The sequence below is a fragment of the Talpa occidentalis genome, unplaced genomic scaffold (genome assembly GCF_014898055.3).
Source record: "Talpa occidentalis isolate TD23 unplaced genomic scaffold, MPIMG_talOcc4v2.1 talOcc4.10, whole genome shotgun sequence".
NCBI classification, from domain to species: Eukaryota; Metazoa; Chordata; class Mammalia; order Eulipotyphla; family Talpidae; genus Talpa; species Talpa occidentalis.
In genome coordinates, this window is record NW_023600993.1 from 29,031,415 (window position 1) to 29,054,185 (window position 22,771).

The window sequence follows — 22,771 nt, forward strand, 5'->3', positions numbered from 1 at the left end:
AATGCACTCTGTGGAAATAGTTTATGGTCCAGGTCACAGTGGCATAGCCAGTAGGGTCTCCTGATTCAAACCTGGAAGCAATGCTCTCCTCAAGCACCTCCCTCCTGTGAGAACTCATGAGGACAGGGGAAGAGGTGAGAGAATAGCGAGGTATTAGGATTCCCCAGGTCCCTCCTAGGAATCTGATTCTTCCATCCAGAAGGACGATATTTATTATGTGCCACTCTCCCCACCCCCAGGTTGAATGCTTGAGGCTGAAAGGTTTGGGTTAAACAATCTGGGCAATGCATGCCTGTAGACTGTAACAGACACCCTGGGTAGATATACTCAGATTATAATTTAGCAAGATAAGCTCTGGCCTTGGGGGGTAGGAAGGGGAGAGGGCAGCATTAATCTTTCCTTTTCTCATTCCTGTGCATGCCTGAGCTGGGACTCTGATAAGATTTAGCATAACAGCAGCTCGATATGACACACTCTCACTATGCTGGATTTGTAACCCTAAACTGAAGTCTCTTTTGTCCCACATTTACATTGAGATGACATAGTTGGGCTATAACTCAAACCTCCCTCAAGTTTTCTAAAACCAACAAGAATCATCAAGGTGATGCCGGACACCCTAATAGGCCTTGATTAGCTATTGGTGGAATAGGGTGATGTTTGTGTTATTGCCAACACCTCTTTTAATCGATAAGTAGTTGTGTAGATATCCATTATTCAAGGACAGTAGAAATTGAGCTGGGCAAGCTCCATGCTCAGGAGGGGTAGTTATGAGCAGAACAACTGCAATCCCCATGGATTCATTTTCTGACCTCATCCATTGGCTTAATGCAGGCACTGGTGTTCTGGTTGAGGACCATTCGCTAGAAGGGTCTGATCATTCTCCTGAGTCTGGTCTTCTAGTGACCCCACAAAGTGCTATCTCAAAATGACAACGAAACTCCAGAGCAAAAGCTATAGGGGTTGTTCAGGGGCCTAACCAGACTCAGTTTCATATTAAAAGTGGATGGTGTTCCTATATGATTTTTTTTTTTAAGATTTATTTACACAAGAACCAGGGGTACAGGCCAGATGCGCGGGAGGGTGAGAGGATTCACTGGAGACAGATCAGGGAACAGAACAGGCAGACTGATGATATACGCAGCTGAGGGGAGCAGCAGGTGAGAAAGGAGAGGTTTGCCATGCCACATGGGATTCTCGCTGGCCGGCTGGGATCGAACCCGTGCTGCAGAGGCTGCGGACAGCTTCACAGTGCGGTGCTCAACTGCCTGCACCACCAGGGAGGCCCCCTATACGATTTGATGTGCTTTATCTGCTGCTTCAGTGGAACAAGGAGCCAGGGGCGGACTGTTAGGAAAAGCAGTCACAGCTTCTCACCCCCTGTGTGTTCATATAGGAGTGGCCTTGAGCCACTGGAACATTTATTCACAGGAGATAGTTTTTACAGCCTTGCTGAACATATCTCTCTGCTTGGAATATCTTTCCTGTTTTGGGTTTGATGTATAGTTGTTTGTTATGTTTAAACACATGGGCCAGTGACCGTCAAGCTCATTTCCAGCTTTGTGTATTTCAAACCCCACTGGGGAGGGAATGAGGTCCTTTACCTGCAATACCAAGGGAATGCATGCCGACCAGCCCCCTGCTTCTGCTGTGGGGAAAGACCTGCTGTTCATGGGGCGCACACACTCATTTTGCTGTCTCTTCTCTGTGTAAAGTGTTGCTCCTTCTGGGACCTGTATGAATCATGTCTTTCTTGGCAACCCTGATACAGGCAAACCATGTAGTAGGTTGATATCCTGGGAAGGCTGCTCCTGGTGGTGGGCAGCAGGTGTCATGTGCTCAACAGTGACCATAATGACCATAACAGTGACACCAATGAAGGAGATGCCTGCTGGGCAAGCATAGCACAGAGGGATCTAATCTGACCCTTGTTGGGAGTATGGCTCACAGTGGGGAGTGTCAGAGAGGAATCCATGAAGTCACTGAGCCAGAATGAAAATAAGAGCTAATTAGGGGGCCTCCCTGGTGGCACACGGGTTAAAGACAGCACTATCAAGCTATCCAGCTATCGCCAGCCACTGTGGCACTGCAGCATGAGTTTGATCCCCTCCAGCCAGGGAGCTGACCCAGGTGGTGCAGCAGACCTCTCCTGCATCACCCATTGCTCCCCTTAGCAGTCTCCCCACTCTTTCGGGTGAATTGTCTTACCCCCCACCCACACCTCTGGCTTATGCCCCAGTTCTTGTATGCATAAATAAATACTTTTTTTTTTTAAGCGCTAATTAGGGAAGGGTAGAAGAAATAACAGAAACTGAAGGCAGAGGAAATAATGTGCAAAGGCTTGTGCCAGGAGGAAACATGGTGTGTTGGAAAATGTGAAAGGAGACTGGTGTGCCCTAAAGTAAGAAGGCTAAGGCAGGCAGCCCAAAGAGACTCACAGGGAGGCAGGGACCAGACAGTGCAGGGTCTTGCAAGTTATGTGGAGGAGTTGAGTCTATTTTGACTGAAAAGTGGACAGCACAGAAGAGTTTGCTAAGGAGGGTACTGGCAATGTGAATTTGTGTTTTGAAAAGATGAGGCTGGTGGCAGTGAGGAAAATGGATCAGAAAAGGAGAAAGAAGTCACTGAGAGATGAACAAGACTCTGGCCAGGACCTGGGAGAGAAGATGGAAGCTTAGACCAGTGGTTCTTAACCAGAGAAAGTTACCCCTTGGAAGACACTTGGAAGTATCTGAAGATATTTCCAGATGTCACACGGTGTGTTGTGAGGGGGAAGGGATGTCAGCAGCAGGTAAAGGTTAGGGATGGTACTAGATAAGCATCCTACAAAACACAACACTCTCCCACAACAAAGATTTATCTGTCCTCAAATAAAAATAGTGCCCAGACTGGGAAGCATTGGCCCAGAAAGTTGGAGTGGTGGAAATAGAGTATATTTGGAGAGGTAATTAAGAGGTGAAAATCAGCAGCAGTGATTGCTTGATTATGAGGAATGCGGAAAAGTTTATCAAAGATAACCCTCAGGTTTCTGATTGGCTCATCTGAATGAGTGAGGCTCTCATCCCTTAGGAGTGGAAATGCTGTAGGAACTGATGGCTTGATGGTTTGATCCTAATAAACTGAGGTGCCTTTAAGACATCCAAAAGATATGCGGACTACAAGAAAAAAAAAAAAAAGAGCCACATAAAACCAAACCAATAGCAAACCCTTGAAGTCTGATTGCAAAACTGAGGCAACCGGAGGGTAGCAGGAGGGGACCCAGAAAGGCAGGGACCCCAACGGAGTATGGTGGAAGATTATTGGGTCTCTGATGTGGGCACAGTATGAAAACATGCATTTGTAGAGATTTGAACTTTATTTATACAAGCACTGGGTACAGTGAGAAGCACGGGAGGGTGAGAGAATTCACCAGAGCCAGAGCAGGGAACAGAACAGGCAGATTGATGAAGCACACTGCTGAGGGGAGCAGCGGGCGCAGCAGGAGAGGTCTGCGCGCCATGTGGGACCCCCTACCAGTGGCTGGGGGTCGAACTGGTGCTACAGAGGCTGTGGGCAGCTTTGCAGCCCAGCATTCAACCACTGCACCACTGGGGAGGACCTTGAGAGTCTTTCTGTGAATAGAATGGAAGCCATTCGCATAGATGAGGTTATGTGCAGAATGACATGACGAGAAAAGAGGGCCCAAGACTGTGTCATGAGATCTTCTGGGAGAGGAATGCAAGCCAGCAAAAAACATCTAGAGAGGTAGGAGCAGAACCAGGACATGTTACATTCCAGAGCTTGAAAAGGTCCTGTTCCTAGCCCCCTTCTCTAACACAGCACCACAGATCTTTTCAAGCTTTGCTAAGCTGGTCTGTCTTTCAAAAATTTTGTTTAAAGACAGCAAAGTTTTATTGGCATTTTGGAGGTACGTAATGAAGTTAAGTATCTTTGCCATGTGAATTTTGTCCATTGACGAGTGCATGTTACTTGTCCAGTTTTCTGTTTTAGATATTCATATATTTCTGTTATTTTCTGTTTTAGATATTCATATATTCAGATATTTCATATAGACAAGTATGATCATTTTATACTCTGACTTCCCACTTTTTGCTATTAACCTTCTAATATTAAATTCTTAATATGTCACCACAATTTATCCTTTAAGGAGGATTTGGCTGTCTTTTCCATGTAGTGGTTTTGCATTTTTATGCATCCACATTTATTGACTTGATCTTCCTGCTTTTGTTGTGTTTTAGAAAAGGCTGTTCCTTTAGGATCATAAAAATGTTCTCTTATATTTTCTTAGGATATTAAATCCTTTTTTATATTTAAACTTTTAATCTATCTAAAACCCATCTTTGCAAATGATATGTGAGTGGGATTTTTTCCAAATGGTGAGCCAGTAGTTTCAAAACCAGTTATTGAATAATGTGTTTTTTCAACCTCCTCTTTGTGTTATACTAAATCCCATATCCACTAGTCTGATATTGGACACTCTCCTTTGTTTTTTTAGCTCTCTTAGTATATTCCTGTGCCCGAACCAGGCTGTTTTAGTCACTGAGATCATTCCAAATGTCTTTGGGGTCATTCAGAAGGGCCAGGAAGCTGCATGTTGCTGATTCCAAAACAGACTCCAAAACAGAGTATTTGACTCTTGGCAGTCCCTAGGTTGCATTTGGTCATCTTTCCTATTTGTCCGGTTCCAGGTAGTCCTGGTTCTGAATTTTGACCAAATGACACCCATATAAAATGTGGAAGGGCATTGCACAATGACCGGTGAGATTGTCCCTTCGTAATGTCAGGGTCAGTTATGTTAAAATAATAACAGTACAAAACACAACAAAGCAAAAACGGACAATTATAAATCAGAGACATCCTGCAGGGGAGGAGGAGGGAGAGGGATCAGAGGGAGGGAGAGAGGAGCACAGGGCACTGAAGTGATGGTGCACGGGTGCATTGGGGAAGGAAACTATGGGGACTACACCGGAGGGGGTGGGAGGAAGCAAATCCTGTTTAAAGATAATCAATGATGTAGGGCCTCCCAGGTGGCGCAGCGGTTGAGCGCTGGGTTGCGAAGCTGCCCCAGCCTCTGCAGCGCCGGTTCGATCCCCAGCTGCTCCCCGGCCACCAGAGGAGGGTCCCACATGGCGCGCAGACCTCTCCTGCCGCCCGCTGCTCCCCTCAGCAGTGTACTTCGGTCCTTCTGCCTGCTCTGCTCCCCACTCTGGCTCTGGTGAATTCTCTCACCCTCCCGCGCTTCTGACTGTACCCAATGCTTGTACAAATAAGTAAATAAATCTTTAAAAAAAATGAACAATGATGTAAAAAATTAAAAAATATATATATAAAAAATACCTGAGAGGGAAGCTCTGCATTACTTCGCAGCCCCCACCTAGGGGCCAGTGGACCTACAGACCTCACCCCCAACATTGTGCAGCTGAAACCTCAGCTCCATGGAAAGATGGGGAACAAGGCCTACCCCTGAGACCCCACAGGGTGTTGCATCTACCCTACCTTGCTCTGCCCTCACGTCTTCCCCTTTAGACTTGGGATGACCATAAAGGAAACTAGAAGCGAGACCGAAGATGATTGGCCTCGAGGGAGACAGGCAGTGGACACCTCTCTCCCTCCCCAAGGCAGGTTCAGAGGGGGAGGTGTGGGGTTCCAAGGCCTGGCCCAGTCTTCTTCGGGTGCAGCGGAGGGAACCAGGAAGGGCAAGGTGAAGTGCTCTGTGGCTTGGTCCCAGAGGGACAGTGGACCGCCCGGGGGAGGCAGAAGCATTTCCTCGCCCCCTCCCTTCCCCTTCCACGAATTGCGGAGGTGGAGATGGGGTGGCCCGAGGAGGCGCGGTCCCCGCCCGCCGGCCACGGCTGCCCCGCCCCCGCCCCGCCTTCCCCCCGCCCCCCCTCGCCCCCCACCCCGCCGCCGCCACAAAAGCCCCGGGGCGCGCTGTCGGGCGCTGGCCCTGCCGCGCCGCTCGAGGTCCCCCGCGGAGCGCTGCGCACAGGTGAGGACCCGCACCCCGCGCCGGGGCTGCCCAGGAGGGAACGGGAAGCTTCGCGAGCCTGAGAGCTGGGAGGGAAGGAAACGGAATCGGAGCCCGCAGAGTGTTGGAGGGAGGGACCGCAGAACGGGAGCCCCAAATCCTGGGCACGCAGGGAGGCGGTCCCAGCCCGCCAGGGGGGGTGGACGCGGCTCTCCCGGCGCCCCTGCGGGGCTGCAGATGCGCTGGGCGCTCGGATGCCCGTGGGCCTCCCGCAGGCTGGGGCGCTGCGTCCCTGGGCGGGGGGTGGGGGCGACCTCCTCCTCTTGCGGCTATTTCCAGCCACCGCGCCTGAATCTCCAAAGGGGCCACTCCAGGCTCCCGGGCCGAGACCCCAGAACCCGTCCTGGCCGCTGTGCTTTGAAGAACAGCCCTGCCTCAGCCCTGTGGACGGTTAATAGTAGTGCGTGGGAGATTTGTTCTGCCCGGGCTGTGTGGACAGGTGGGAAAATGTGCAAGAGAAGATACTTGTTTTTTGAAAAATTTTTTAAGTTTAATTTTCTTTCAGTCCTTCACCTGCATCTGGAGAGGTGACACTAGAATTTAAGCCCAGCTTTGGGGCTATCTTCGAAGTTCTAGGCCCATCTGCTCCCCATGAGGTTTTGATTTGGACGAAGTGAAGTGGGTTTATGTTTAATGCTGTGCACGTTTTTCAAACTCCTGAAGTCAGGGGCCGTGGACACACTGTTTTCTCTCACCTGCAGCTGGGAGGCAAGATGCTCACTGTGGTGACCCGCCAACCTTTTGGGCAAGAAGGTCAGTATCGCTCAGCAAGGCAGCAAGGATGATTTTGTCAAATCACATGAGAATTCCAGCTTCAAGCCCACGGTTTTTTCATGCACGTCTCTTGCAAGAAAAACTGTTTCACCTCTTTGGTTGGAGACTCAGTTGCTCATTGGGGCTTTCACCATTGGCATTCCTCAGTTAAAAGTAATGCTTTTCATCAAAGCTGCACAAAACAAGGACTAACATGCATGTTTCGCTTAAATGGTTTTTCCGGTTTGCATAATCCATTAATTTGGTCCTTGTGGTTTCCCTTACCCAGCCACGTGTAAGTTTTGCTGTAGATTGTTGATTTTGTGATGAATTGTGAAGTACTTAGCTCTTTCCTCTAGTAGAGTGTTGTTGCTGGCATGGGGCCTGCAGCCTCCCCCACCCCCATCATGGGTCAGTCTTGTTACTTTTGATAGTGCAGTGACATCTGTAGAATTCACACACACACACACACACACACACACACACTCACTCACTCACACACTTCCAAGCTTTCCCAACTTGCCCGTCTCTGGAGCTTTTTTTTTTTTTTTTGGGGGGGGAAGGCTTGGCCTCTCCACTCTCAGGTAGGCATCTTGTAATTACAATGTTTATCCAACCCTAATGACAGCACAGCTCTGGGCTGCATTCCTTAAATGAATGAAACCTGGTCTGGGCCATTTTGCTTTGGGTTCTCCTGCTGGGCAAGGGTTTGCTTAAGGTAATCATAGCGTTTTACCTGAAAACTGCTGAAACACAGAGGACTTGGGAGGCCAATGTGTGACTGTGATCAGAAAACTGGTCATATAGCACCCCCTTCCTATCTATGGACAGATGCTTTTTGGCCGTGCCCCTAAATGAGATAATTTTGGCTTCCAATAGGATATGCATTTAGGATGCAATGGCAATTTATAGGAATCTATAAATTGTACCTAAGGAGTAAAGGAAAATTGTACCTAAGGAGCTGGTTTACTCTGATTTCCAGGTTTTCCCAAACTCATTTTGAATTTTAACCAATACACTGTAACATCACACATACTTGTTATGCTCTTTCCAAAGGACAAGTTTAACTTGTTAGTTATGGGGGGTAAATCCCTTAAACCTCTGTAACTGACACAGACATGCATTCTTTAAAATTTGAGGCAAAACTTGCCTCTGTGGCTAAACTAGTTCCTGGGTGATCGTGTACCTCTGCCAACACACACAGGGAAGTCATCTCGGACCCCTTCACAGGCTCTGAAGGTCGATTACACAATGATTAGTTACCCTATAGTTGCTATTACAAACTATTCTGCAATGGGTAACTGTGGATAGCCATCTTACACATACAGAACACGTATTTCCAGAAGTAGCATTGAGAATTTGATGGTATATACATTTGTACTTTTGATAAATATTGACAAATTGCCCTCCATGGCTGCTGTACCAGTTCACAGTCCCAGTGACAAGTATGAAGAACTAAGTGACCACCTTTGACATTAGGAAGTATCTGTGGTGGCTTTTCTACTGCAGGGGAATTAGATGAGGCAGAAAGACTTGGCTCTTCTGCGTCATTAAGATCGACTGCTTGACTGGCCTCACCAAGTAGTGAATATTGTGATGTGATTGGGTATTGTGGCTGAATCTAATTCTATCATAGTGATATCTACATGCCCTTTTTTCTTCTAGAAATATGTATCCTAGAAATAATAGTCAATGTTTAGTAGAAATTTCTATGATGATGGAGATGTTCTGTGTGACCCTGTCCAATATGGTACCTAGTACCCACTTGAAGTATGGCTGAGACTGAGGAACTGAGTTTTTAGTTTAATTTAATCTTAATTAATTTAAATTTAAATACCCAATTGCTAAGACACTTAGGATTCTCTGAATCCAGAGAGCTTTCTTTTATGCTAGTGTTTATCATATATCAGTCATTTGGGTTTCACCCTTTATATTCATGCCATAATAGTTCTTCTAATACTATTAGAATTTAAATCAAATGTTTTATCTTTTAAAAAATAAGGTATAATTTACATATAGTGAAATAAGTAGGTCTTAAGTTATGGCCCTTAAATTGAATATTCTTGCATTCCAAAAGGATGTCTTTTTTGAGTAGGTGCAGCCTATAAGAATATTTAAAGGGGAATTATAACTAAGGAGCTTGTGTACTTTAAATCTCAGGTTTTCCCTAAAGGATGCTGAAAGGTTTAATGCATTTTAACAAATGCACACACCTATATTATACCCCACAGTACTGTTAGATATAGAGTGATTCCATTACCATAGAAAGTGACCACCTGTTCCTTCTCAGTGAATTGCCCCAAACCCCCAGCAATCACTGTTCTGATTTCTATCACCTTCCTGTTTTAGAACTTCACATAGTACCCAGTACTAGTTGCTTTTTAAAATCTATTTGCTATTTTATTTACAAAATTTTCATTGCTCTCAACAGTTTGTTCAGTCTATTAGCTCCTAATCATCTATTTACAAACTATTAAACTTAGTAAATATAGTCAAATATGATATACTTTATATTATTATACAATACACATTTTTTATTCAGAGGCTATATATTTAGTTGAAGATTAGTTATGGGCTTCTCTTTTTGCTTTTAAATATGCAGACATGTTAATCCATGTTTTCTGTGACCCCTTTGGGATGAACGTGGATCGACGTCTAGTTACATTTCATTTGTAAAGTTGTAGGTGAGACCTTATTCCTTCACTTGTAGACACAGGAAAAATGACTGAAGTTGAGTTCATACTCAGTACCAAAGTGTTAATCCACTCTGTGCTGGGGAAGGGGATTGGAGCCCCATGGAGTCTCTGCTTCAAAGTGTGGGTCTTACTAAGGCCAATGGAATGTACATGCTTATGAGCCCAGTTCATAGATTATATAACGAAGGCTAGTGCCGGGCTTCTACTTTCCCCTCATGTGTCTTCTGGATCTCCCCATTTTAGGCCGCAATACCACCCGAATCCCAGCCATCATTACCACGGTGGTCTTGGCCGTGAGCATTGTGGTTCTTGTAATTCTCACATTCGTCCAGGCTTTCCATAAAGTGGTTGTCTCTCCAGAACCGAAGGTGAGTGTGAAGGGAAGAAATGGGCTATGGCATCAATTATTCTGACATCGTGAATTAGAAGAGAATATTTCCCCCCTGCCTTGAGCTGGAGCCAGGAAAAAACAGTATAAGACCCACGGACGAAAGTCTGGATATGCTTTGTGATGTCCAAGGTTACAGATTGATGGTGGTGGGCACCTTCAAGAACTGTGTGGTCTTGCTGTGATGCCTCACTATTGGAACAAAGCTGGGATTTCTAGCCCTTCCAAAGATTTCCCTGTTAGTGCAGCTTCCATTGTTACCAGTTTGTCCTCTCCTCCAGACCTCACAGGTCTGACTATGAGACCCAGACGCAGGCTCCTCTTCTGGTCTATCCTGGCTAAAGGGATTATCAAGGACTTAGAATGGTTACCTTGAGCTATATTTAAGTGACTTCTATTGGATTTAAAAGTGCACTGTGGTCCCTCTGATCCTTCCCCCTAAAAAATAATTCACGACCTTCTGTTCAGTTCCAGAGGTCTCCGTGAGCCCATCATAAGTCCATCCCCAGATGACCTCTTGAGTGATCTCTGGCAGGCTGAGAATCATATATTTCACCTTGGCATTGGCCCTCTGTAGAGGGCCATACATATGTTTCTTAGGCTTTGAGGACCATTTATCATCTATGGTGCAAGCCTTCCTTTGGTTTTGATTTTACTCTTCAAAAATGTAACAAAAAAATGCTCCTTAGCTAGAGGGCTGTAGGGGACCATGTTATTAACCAACCATTTTATTTGAGTTTCACTTAGCATTTACTCTGACCTTATGAGACCTTTCTTCATCTTCCTGCTGTTAGTGACTGTTCAAAGACTGTGTTTGAAATAGAAGTTTTTAAGAGGTAAGAAATAGACTAATATGGCTTTGGTTCTGGGGGTGAGTTTGACCTATCGCTCTGAGGTCACTTTTCTAAAGGATTAAAGTAAAATCTCCTTTAGGTAATGACATTTGGTGCCTTTATAGGACATTTTGCTTAAGAATATCAGCCCTAATGAATAACATGAATAATAAAAACAAAAGCTTGTGCAACTATCCAGTTGTGAGAGGAAAACAAATTATCTGGTTGTCCAAAGACATTAGCTAAAGCCAAGAGGAGCTATTTTCCTAAGCTCCAGGCACTGCCTTCTTTTATAAACTATATGAAATCTGGAATGCAGCTAGAAGTAATATGATTTCCTTTTACTTGGTAGACAGTTGTTCAGCTTAGTGAATACCTTTCCTCAAATTATCTCACTTAACCCTGTGCCAACTATAGAAGGTGGGCAAATGTGAACACTGTGACCACCACTTTGCAAGTGAGGAAACAGGTTTGGCCAGTGGATGACAGGACCAGAACTGAAACCCAGTCCCTTCTATTCACAAGGCCAGGGCTCTCTTTATTTACCTGCCTCCCCCTATCCTAAGATCTGAGTGGGAAACCAGGAGGAGGTATTGGCCTCTGATAGAGCATGTCCTCCATTGCACAGGAGGGAACTTGGGGAGGATGGGTGGGTACATGCCAGAAATTTTGTTGAGTTGGGGTGGGGGTGGGGAGGAATTACTCCCCAGTTCAGCTGAAAGCTAATACCATTTTTAGACCCTGGTAACTGGGGCCCCTGCCATGGGCCTCATATTTCAGAGGAACCACCTCTAGCTGCACTCCAAGTTTATCTCTCTCTATGGGACAAGGGAATATGAAAGCCATGCTTCCCCTCTAGAGCATGCTGTATTACCTGGGATTCTAGAAGTCAGGGTCAGTGTGGGCCTCTATCTGACAACTGACCTCACCAATGATCTGAGGAGTGGCAAAGGGACACCTGCTAATAAGGGGCATAGATGTGGGGTCTGAGCTGTCCTACCTACAGTCAACATACAGGTGCACAAGGTTATTTACTCTGTGGATTTGCCAGGAGTTGGGTGGTATGGGATGTCTTGAGAACAGGCCTGGGGGGAGGGGGTAGAAACAAGACAAAGGCCTTCATTTATAAGATTTTTTCCTGAGACCCACAAAGGTTAGGGATGGGCTGGTTAGGAGAATTGCCAGCTGCTGGCTTTCACTTGTTCTGGGAGATAAGAGATAAATCCTCTATCACATTGGAGGGACATGGAGGAATTAGAAGAGTAAACTAAGTAGAGACAAGTAGCTCCCAGAGGCACCATTGAGGGAAGGCACCACACGTGTTTAAACCTACTGTCTCAGGCTGGGTTCTCCGAGTGAAAGATGGGAGAGCAAACAGGTCCTCTGGGGCGGAGACCAGGATGTAGGGAGGAGATGGAAACGTAAGAGACTCAAGAGGAGGAAGCCAAGGGAGGGCCTGTTAGCCAGCCAGTTACCATGGACATCTTGGGCGCAGACCTCTGCGCGCCAGGGCGGAACTCACCCCAGAGCTGTCCTTGACTAAAGGACTTAGAAAACACCTGTGGTCCTACTCAAGGGTGTATTTACACAGCAATTCCATCAGTCATTGGTTGAGAGGCTCCCCTCTGGGGGTTGTTAACTCGAGCATTTCCCACATACTGTGAGCTCTGGTAGGCTGCGGCTACTGGAAAAAGCCTTCTGGCAAGTAGAAGGTGTGTAGCTGGACACCACAGAGTGCTAAGTTCTGAGGGGTATGGACTGGTAACCAGATTGAAAACAGGAGAACTGGTATAGAAGGTCCCGTGGTTGTGCATTGACCTTAAGTGAGGATTTGAGAACCTCCACAGCTAGCAGACAGTTCAAAGAAGAGATTTCTAATTTCTTCAGATTCTTGTTAGGAGACCCTGGTCATGGACATAGGGGGCAGGAAGTTGTACAACATTGGGATATTGGCTCAGAAGGCCCATTCCGCTTATTTGAGTGTTTAAATATGAGAAAAAAATTGTTCTGGGCCAGTTGAATCAGGAACAGAATGACACGGTTAGAGAAGATTCTGCATGCAGCTTTGCTCTGGTTGTTGAAAGACCTCTTTCCTTTTGTCTTGGAGTACTAGGGGGAGGAAGGGTGGTTGTTGGGGTGAAGTTTAATGAATATGGGACTTTTTAATTGTCATATTTTCATACCAGGAGTCTTGTTTTGCCTCTGCATGCAGCTGATAGTTGGTACTGAGGGGACAGCTCCACAATAACTTCTCAGGGGGGCCCTGGAATGTTCCTCAAGACCATCATGTTATGTCATGACACTTGGTTATTATATACGACCTGGGCTTACCTCACCTTGGTTTCTATGAGTTTAAAAGCAGGACTATTAAAACTTACTCAAGGATCAAAAATGTCCCTAGTCCCTTTTTTATTGTCACTGACCTGACCTGCTCTACTAGTTCGAGAATAAACATGATGACACTGCTTTATTTTTTATTCAAGCCCCCATCTGCTTTATTATCACTAAGTCCATTATCTTCCTCTTGAGACTTTGGCTTCCCTCACCCCAATCACAAGTGTGCAGAAACCATAGCTTCTCAGTCCAGTATGATCAATGTTCCGCTGCCCTTCCCTCTGGCAGCCACATACTGTCACTGTTGAAGGGTGTGCATAGCCTCACCATTTAGGGATGCAGATTTTCTGCTGTAACCTTCTTAGGTCACATTCGTTCATGTGTTGGACCACGCTCCCGTGGTGGCCCATTACTTTTCCAAGTACAACTACTGGGCTGGGTTTTGTTGAAACCATTTCCTTCTAAGCCTTATTGGGCCTTGGCTATCAGCCAGGGTCTTTGGTGCCTTGTGGCCCATCCTGTTCTATCCTTTGAAGAGCAAGAGTTGGATATTTGGTGTGTTCCTCTCCAAAATCCCTGGCTCCTTATTCAAATTGATCCATGTCCTCTCCAGCCAGATCTGCATGCCACACAACTAAGAGTTTGCTTTCAAAACACTTTTTTTCAGAACAAGGAAAGTCAGCCGCACCATACCAGACACCTTTTTGCTAAACAGTCACCCCATTAGAATTGGTTTCTTTGGAACTCAGTGAAAGTGTGGGGCCTATGAATACAGATTTGAGAGTGAGACCCAGGCTTGATCCTAAGTCTGTGACCTTGGCCAGTCACCTTTTGTGCCTCTTTCCCCATCTGTCAAATGGGGATGATAATAGCACGTGCTACATGAATGCAATGGCACTAAAGCCCTTTGTGCAGTATCCAGCATATGGCAATATAAACTCAATAAGAGCTTATTACACTACTTATTATAGTAAAAATAATCATGATGGAGATGATAAGAAATCAATCTTAGAAAACTGATCTCATGGCCTTTGCTTCTGGTTTTGTCAGAAGCTTGCATAGATCTTGAGTTTTGGACCATGGATTCACACAGATTGGCTCTTTAAGTTGACCCACTGAGTACATCTTAAGTTCCCTATGCAAGCCATTTGCTTTCAGACATTGCATAAGGAAAGAAAATTGCTTACTATTTCTCATCCAGACATCTCCTACCTAGCTGAACTGAATGAAATTATTCCCTCCTCCACGCCCACTCTGTGGAAACACATTGAGTTCCACTGATCTAGGGGAGAGATCTCTGAGAACTAATTTAAGACAAATTTTCCACTTTTGGTTAGCAGTGGTGGAGGTGGATCAGTGTTAGTGAGAAGTAGCAATGGGCCTCAAAACCAAGCCCCTATAAGCACACTGCCGGTGCCCTGGGGGAGCCATTACCAGAATCTCAGGCTGCCCCCCACCCTGCTGAAAGCTGGATCTCAGTTGGAGTCACAGAGAAGAATGGCCATTCTTGCTTCTTTCTCATCCTGGCCCAGAAACCCTGGGTTTCATACCCAGGAAAATAGTCTTGGTGAAGGGTTGGAATTAACATGACTTGGGGGAGGTCAGGTAAACTTCTGAAGTAGCGGCTCTCTTATTCTTTTTCTTGTGGTTCAGCACCAGGCATGGAGAGGCTGGTGCGGGTGTGTCAGAAGCAGGTGGAGGAATAAGAGCAGACTGATCATGTGCAGGCTCAGACCTCTGTGCTGCCTGTTAATCCTTCAGTTTCAACCTGCACTTTAATCTTATGAGGGCCTGTGCCTGGAACACACCGTGAACAATGCTGCCCTTGTTGCTGGGGTAGTAGGGAGGGAGGTCCTGTCAGGATTCCCCATCAACATTCATTAGACTGAAGGGCTAAGATTAAGAGGCTGTCCAAGTTCAAATACCAGTGTACACAATAGAATGTGTATACCAGTGTATCTCAATAGAATGGGGAAGCTATGATTCAGGAGCTGGAGCAAGATTTTTAAAATTTGGTCCCATTTCAAATGAAGTAAGTATTTGTGATAATAGAAGACTGGAAACCTCCTGAATTTCCAGAATCAGGGAATCAGTTAAATAAATCTTTATACATCTCACAGTAGGTGGATAAATATATTGAAAAGGGTGATGTCAGTCTATTTTCACTGGCAGGGAGAGATTCCATGATCTACTTTAAAGTAAGAAAAGAGCACTGGAAAAGACTGTACTGTGTAATCCTGTGTTGATTTAAAAGACATGTCGAAGCACAGATGTATAGTTGTAGCCGTATGCCCAGAAGACCATTAGGAAATATATAAATATAAGGTGTTAAAATAATAGATTGGAGGAGTGCTTTGTCATTTTGTGTATTTGGCTTTACTGATTTTTCTAAATATAACAGCCTGTGTTAGTTGAGCAGTCTGTAAGCATCAGGCAATTAGGCCTATGATCTCCTATTTACTTCTGAAAGTAAATGGTCTGAAGGGGCGGGAACTCACACCGGCTGGGCATTTACCCAGGGTTGTAAAAGCAAGACTCCGTCTGAGTCAGGCTGCCTCCAGGACAACCTCACCTTCCTCGCTGGAACAAGGTAGGCTAACCCCTTGGTGAGGGAACTGTGGTAAAGCCTTTGGCTGGCTCTTGGCACAACTGGCTTAGGACAGCACTACCCATTCCCACCCCCAGAGTCTGCTAATACATGCTCTCTCCTGCTCATTCTTGGACCAGAGACTGGGCTGATCCTTACCTTCAAGTGAAACTCCCTGGTGCCTTATATGAGCAGGGCAAGACTGTCCCAGCCTACTCTTCTGTACACAGACACCCCCAGCACTGTCCTGGCAACACCCTCCTGCCCATCCAGTAATACACTACCAAAGTGGGACAATAGATCAACCTTAGTCTGTATTTTGGCATTTTCCTTCTTATCTGTGAATACTTCACTCTGAAGGCTGATGCAGATAGTGATGTGTCTCTTTCAGTTCTCAGCTGGTTGTTTATTCCCAGGGTGAGAGACTGGATGTTTGAATAATAGAGGGCAGCAGGTGACTGATTATCTGTTTCCCTCCTGAGACCTATGGGATTTCTATTCCTTACTTCAGATGTCTTGATGAGGAGAAGTCAGGGGCTCTTCACACATAAGATCCTGGGATCTTACTCTCAACTGGGCTGTATACTGGAATCACCAAAGGAACATTAAAAAATGTTGATGCCTGGGTTCACTCCTGGGGATTCTGATTTAATAAGTCTGGGATGCAGTCTAGGTTTTGGGAGTTTTAAAAGTTCCTCAAGTGATTCTCATGTGTGGCCAAGGCAGAAACACCTGACCACCTTCCCCCAGCCACTTCCCCTACTATCCAAGAAGACAAAGTTGCTTTGGAGAAAACAGATTTATCTTCTTGGTCAGCCTCTATCTCAGTGAAGGAGCATGGAGTACATTCTCGAGAGTATTTGGGTTCACAGTGACCCACTGGGAAAAGGAGTCCTCAGAAAGGCCCAGCCGTTTCTGACTCTCCCTACCCTTTTATTCAGCATGGAATCGTGCTGGATGCCGGGTCTACCAGAACCACGTTCTACGTGTATCAGTGGCCAGCGGAGAAGGAGAATAATACTGGAGTGGTCAGCGAGACTTTCAGATGTGAGGTGAAAGGTAAGGCCCAGACTTTGTCTGTGAGAGGGAGGCAGGGAAGGAGCACTGGAGTGGGCAGAGAAAAATATGAGCTCTTGTCTTAGAGTTGCCACTCATCTGTGCAACTCCTTCTCCTGGCCTCATTTTTCTTACCTGTATGACATGGGGGAAGAGGGAGGGCATGGCAAGAATTGTGAATGGTGTGGAGTGTACCCTGCCATACTCTCACAGCTGCTGGGGGAAGACAAGACTTCCAGGTCAGGAACCAGGGATTATTTATTACTCACAGGAGCAGCAGTAGCCAAGAGCATCAGCATTTTCTTGCTCTCATTCTCTGTGCCCCAATTTGCACAGGATGAGGTAAAGAGGGCCAGCTAGTACCTGTTCACACAGCATGGGCTGCGTTATAGAAGAGGAATGCTGACATTAGGGAATCTGAAATATTTAACTTGGGCAATGGGCATGCTGATTTTTTGCTCTGGGGGGAAACACTATCTCTCTCTTCTGAGGCTTTCACCCTGCAGACATTCTTGACAAGATAATCCAGAACAAAAGCAGTTAGTGCCTTTGCTACAGAAGACATGCAGAAACATGAGACTCATTGAAAATTATCTTCTAACAGTAGAAGGGGTGGCTCTGTGTGGGGGGCTGGGGTAGAGAGAAGTGGACAATATATAAACAGTTTCTATTTGGCTCTGCTGTTGTAACTTCTGAGCCACTTCTTCCCTTCCAACTATGAAAGAGGGCAGCAGGATGCTTGTTTAGAAAAGAGAGACCACCCACTTTGAGAAAATAGCATTGTATAGAACAGGCATTAAGATATCATCTCATTCCACCCTGTGAGCTCTGGAAAGTTGTCTGACCTCTCTGAGGTCTCCTCATAGCTAAATCAAAAAGCATAATAATAATAATATCTACCCATAGGAATAATTTGAAGATTAATGACAACGTATATAAAGCAGATTGCAAGTGTCTGTCATACAATACAGTAAGTATTCAACCTGTTAGCTTTTATTATTCAAGGGGCACCTACCATGCTTGGGAGCTCCTGGTAGATATTCTTGCCAAAGGTTACTGTGTCCTATAGTTACAAGATGTGTCTTTAGACCCTGGAGAGCAATTCAGCCAAGCCAGTCTTGATGGCCCTCTGACTGTAGAGAGAAGACGAGCTTTCATGGGAAAGACATAGATACTCTTCAAGGAAAGTGCCCTTGGCCCACTGGGGCTGTGATTTAGGGAGTGATGGGGTCATGGAATCCACACCACACCCATAAGTGGATCTCCTTTTTGATCACAGCAGCCTTTGGGATCCATATATATACTCTGAATGACCAGAAACTAAAGCTCAAATTACCGGGTTGACATTTGACAAGTGTCATCCCCTGAGAACACATGGTTTCTCCAAGGGTAATTTGGGTTTCTGGTTTCTCAGTTGCAGATTTCCCCTAGTATTTCCCTGGCTTGGCCAGAGAAGGGATGGTAAATCCTTGCTCACCCAGTTGTTTTTCCCTGAGACCCAGGCCTTCATAAATTTGTTAGGGAAGGGAGTCCATGGTGAATGGCCGCCCTCAGATGCTGCTGTTTTCCACTTGATCTTAGCCCAAAGGCTGAGAAGCAATAGATGCTTCTGTTTTCCTTGAGTTCACTGGCCCCCATGCTGGCATCTGGCTGTTTGTTGTAATGTCACCCCCTGAAGTTACTGGGTCCCTCATGATCCTCCTCTCTTCTTATGCCTGCTGCTTTCTTCCACAAGGGAGAGTCATGTTTTCCCCTTAAAGCCAGTGAATAAAAGTTCTTTAAAGTCCATTGGAGCCTAACTTAATCATCTCTTCCATTGAAATACCTTGAAGAGTTTATAAGGGCCAGCCACTATAGTGTTGAAAAGCATTATTTGCTAGTAGTTGTCCAGAGTCCAAGCTGTAGCACATGTTTTTGCTTCTTTCCCACCTCCGTTTTATGCACGCTTCTAACCTTCTGTCTCCAAATTGGAGTAGAAATTTTCACTTTGTTTTCTTGGGGTTTTGAATCCCAGTATCCCATGAGCTTGTGAGTCAAATCTCCTTTTCCCTCTAGGAGGCTTGAGGAAAGTTTGCAAAATAGAGCCTCTGGTGACATGCTCAGATAACCCAAGTTTCAACATTCTATCTTGTTCCTAATCAGCTTCTACCTGGAAACCAGCTCTAGCAGTATGTATTTTATTTGCTTCAAATTAGACTACATGATCCCCTTACTATCGAGTGGCACGGTGGTTTGAAAAGCTCCTTAGTTGGTTCATTCATTCATGTATTTGACATTTATTTATTGGGCATCTGCTCTTTGCCAGGAACTGTCCTTGACAATGGGAATTCTAAAATGAATAAAATATAGTGTTTCTGCTGTTACAGAACCAGTGGAGGAAATGCACAGTAAATAAGTGGGCATATAATATGTTAGGGGGAGCAGTACTGTGTGGAGAATCAAGCCAGGTAGATGTGTAAACCGTGGCCATGCAATTTTAGACAGGATCATCAGGGAAGGGAAAAGAGGGTGATGGTTAAGCAGAAACAAAAGTGAGATGAGAGGATGAGCCTTGCCAATGTCTAGGGAAAGAATATTTTGCACAGAGGGCATAATAAGGGGAAAGACTAAGAGTAGATGCTCGAATTTTCTAGGAATAGCAAAGGTGCCAGAGTGGCTGGAGCAAAATGAGTCAGGGGAAGAGAGGTAATCAATAAGACCAAAGCTGTAGCCAAGGTCAGCTCATGGAAGGCCTTGAGATATAAGGGGTTTGATTTTTACTCAGAGGAACTTTTTTCTAAGTATATTGCTATCAGGAGATTCTGATCAGAGAACTAACATTTGATGACTCATAATATTAACAGATCTCTCTTTTTGATGTGAAACAGTCAGAGGCTAAGATTCAGAGGGAAGCCAAGACTGTAAGAGCAGTCCAGATCAGGGACGATGCGATGGCTTGGCTTAGACTTGTGCTCTTCAATATGGGGTCATTTTGCCCCACAGGGTGCATTTGACAGCTTTTGGGTACATTTCTGGTTATCACAGCTGGGATTGGTGGTGCTGCTGGTCTTTAGTGATAGATGCCAGAATATCACTAAATGTTGTGCAATGCAGAGGACAGCACCCACGGCAAAGAATTAGCCAGTCCAAAAAGTCAGTAGTGCCAAAGTTCAGAAACTCTGATGGAGAATGGTCCGGGGGGATGGGGTAAAAGTGCTCAGATATGAGAGATATTTTTAAAGTAAAGCCAAAAGATTTTATGAATGATTCCATGGGAGCTATCTGGGTTGCTGTTGCCTGGGGCATTAGTTCTGACCTGAGTGACTGTGTGCGTGATAGTGCCACTTCCTGTGAGTGGAGAACACTGGGAGTAGGGTTGGTTGGGGGCAGGGCAGGGATTAAGGAATTTGGTTTGGGGCATATTATTGGAGATGCCTATAAATCATCTAAGTCAGGGAGTGGTAAACTTCCTATAAAGATCTAGATGATGAATATTTTATACTGGTTGGCCATATGTTCTCTTTCATGACTACTTAACGGTTTAGCATGAAAACAGCCACAGATAATATATGGACAAATTAGCATCTGGGTATTTGAGAAAACTTTGTTTATAGCCCCGTGTCATGAAATAATCTTAATTTGATCCCCCCCAACTATTTAAAAATGTAAATATCATTCTGGGTTTTTAGTCCATATACAAATATAGGTATCAGATCAAAGTATTCATTCACTTATGAGCTATGTGGCAGTGTTCAGTTGTCAGATGGGGCAATTCTGAAGTTTAGGGGTGGGCTGGTGATGGTGCTTAGATGAATAAAGTGGAAGGTGAGTAGATACTGTAGATGTCTGTCTGGGCTCCTGTAACAAAATACCTTGAGCTGGATGGCTTCTAAACAATAGAAATTTACTTCTCAGTTCTAGAGACTAGGACTTCCATGATTGAAGACTTGGGTGTAAGTGACTTCCTAGACAGCCATATTTTTCTTATATCCACACATCGCTGAATGATCTAGTGCGCTCCCTGGTGTTCCTTTTATAAGGACACTGATCTCATTCATGAGGACTCTGCCCTCATGACCTAATCACCTCCTGATACCATTACCTTGGGGGTTGGAATTTCAACGTAAAAAATTTGGGACACAAACATTCAACCCAAAGCAAGGACTAAAGACATCCTACCACACACCAATATTTGGAGCTTAGAGAGAGGAGGAGGATCTAGCAAAGAAATTTGGAAGGAATAGTCAGGGGAGAGGAAAATTAGAATCCAAATCCAGAGTATCTGAAGAGAAGGTTTAGAGCCATTAGGTGACAAACTGCTGGAGACATTATAACCTAGCAAGTTAGACAGAGATGCTATGCACATCTAGAGTTAGTGCTTTTGCCAAAAAAGTAAAATCTGGATCTGGTCACATTTCTAAAATTAAGTTTGTAAAAGTTACAAGAGATACACGAACATGTTCAATGACATCTCAGGATATAATCAACAAAATCTAAAATGAGGGAGAATGTCCATTACAAGTGACTTAGAATCCTGCTCTTATGTTACCCCACCACACCCACCACCTGGCTGCAATCACTACGTGCCTCTCTACATCCACTCTCTCCAGTGCTCTAGATCATTCAGCAGTGTGTGGATACAAGAAAAAGATGGCTATCTAGGAAGTCACCTAGACCCAAGTCTTCCGTCATGGAGGTCCCAGTCTTTAGAACTGAGAAGTAAATTTCTATTGTTTAGTTGCATAGAGTGGAATTTCCTCAGTGACCCTTCTGTCGTGGTCAGCATTGGTCTGTTGGCCTCTGGCATCCAGGAAGTGTTTCAGTTTTGCCCCAAGTCACAGGTTCCTCCGAGTCCAGTGGCCCTCTGGGCTAGGCTATCCTCTGGGCTAGGTTATCCTCCCTGGAATGAAGCAGGGAACTTCTTCTGATGCCATCTTTCCAACTCCTTCTATCCTGATGTAGATATTTTAATAAATAAATGACAATAAAGAAGAAGGAAGTTGCTGGAGATTACATGAGTCTTAAAAGAGAGGCCATCCATGTGCAACCTGTGGGCTTTTGTTCTTGATTCAAACAAATTATAAGAAAAGACAAAGTTCAAGCCATTCTAAGAAATTTTGAAAGGATGGGATATTTAATGATATTAAGGATTTGGGGGGAGGTGATGAGATATTATGCTCACGTTTTTAAAGAAGTCCTTATCTCTGGGTCTCCTCGGTGGTGCAGCGGGTTGAACACAGCGCTGTGAAGCTGTCTGCAGCCTCTGCAGCGCAGGTTTAATTCCTGGATGGCCAGGGAGATTCCCACATGGCGCAGCAGACCTCTCCTGTCTCACCCGCTGCTCCCCTCAGCAGTGTATCTCAGTCAGTCTGCCTGTTCTGTTCCCCGCTCTGTCTCTGGTGAATCCTCTCACCCTTCGCACCTCTGGCTTGTACCCCGGCTCTTGTATAAAAATAAATAAATCTTAAAAAAAAAGTCCTTATCTCCTAGAAATATACACTGGAGGGTTTACAGATATATTGATGTAATGCTGGGATTTTCCTTACAAAAATCCACTGGAGTTGGGAAAAAAAAGGCGAGTGCAGATGAAAATAAGATTGGGTGTCCCTTGATTAGCTGAATGATGGGAATGTAGGGATTCATTTTACTAGTTTCATGAAAGAGAATTCAGAGGCATATAAACACCAACTTGTGACATTCAGCATGGTCTTGATGAGGGTAGTTTTATTGACCTTTTGGGAAGAAAATGAAGAAAACACTGTCAAACATCCTATCACATATGAGTTTGCCTGTGTTGTATGTTAATTCCAAGAACTTAACCTTACATTTTATGTTACTGAGAGGGTTGTATTTTTTTAAACAACTTTTTAATTATAAATATAATAAATTTTTATTGACTGAAAATCATAAAATATGAATATATAAAACCATTTGTAATCCCACTCTCCTGAGGTGAGAAAAATACTGTTTTTAAAGTATTTTTATATATATATATAAAAGAAATTACACACCTACATGCATGTGTATTATATACACACATAACACATATATGTACATTATAATACACACGTGTATTATGCACATGTTATGTACCTATAATACACACATGTACTATATGTG

General features: G+C 44.8%; 1 protein-coding gene across 4 annotated transcripts in view; it reads left to right on the plus strand.

Moving 5' to 3' along the window:
• Positions 1-5,942: 5,942 nt before the first annotated feature.
• ENTPD3 (ectonucleoside triphosphate diphosphohydrolase 3) overlaps positions 5,943-22,771 on the plus strand; it is a 32,006-nt gene continuing 15,177 nt past the window's right edge. The window contains exons 1-4 of one of the 4 annotated variants that reach the window (XM_037526748.2): positions 5,943-5,986; positions 6,689-6,778; positions 9,718-9,842; positions 16,558-16,675. In XM_037526748.2, the coding sequence (XP_037382645.1) occupies positions 6,739-6,778; positions 9,718-9,842; positions 16,558-16,675 (283 nt within the window). In that variant the 5' untranslated portion in view covers positions 5,943-5,986; positions 6,689-6,738. Of the gene's footprint in view, positions 5,987-6,542; positions 6,779-9,717; positions 9,843-16,557; positions 16,676-22,771 lie in introns of those variants that run through there. The other 3 variants (XM_037526749.2, XM_037526747.2, XM_054693268.1) reach the window with 3 other exon arrangements.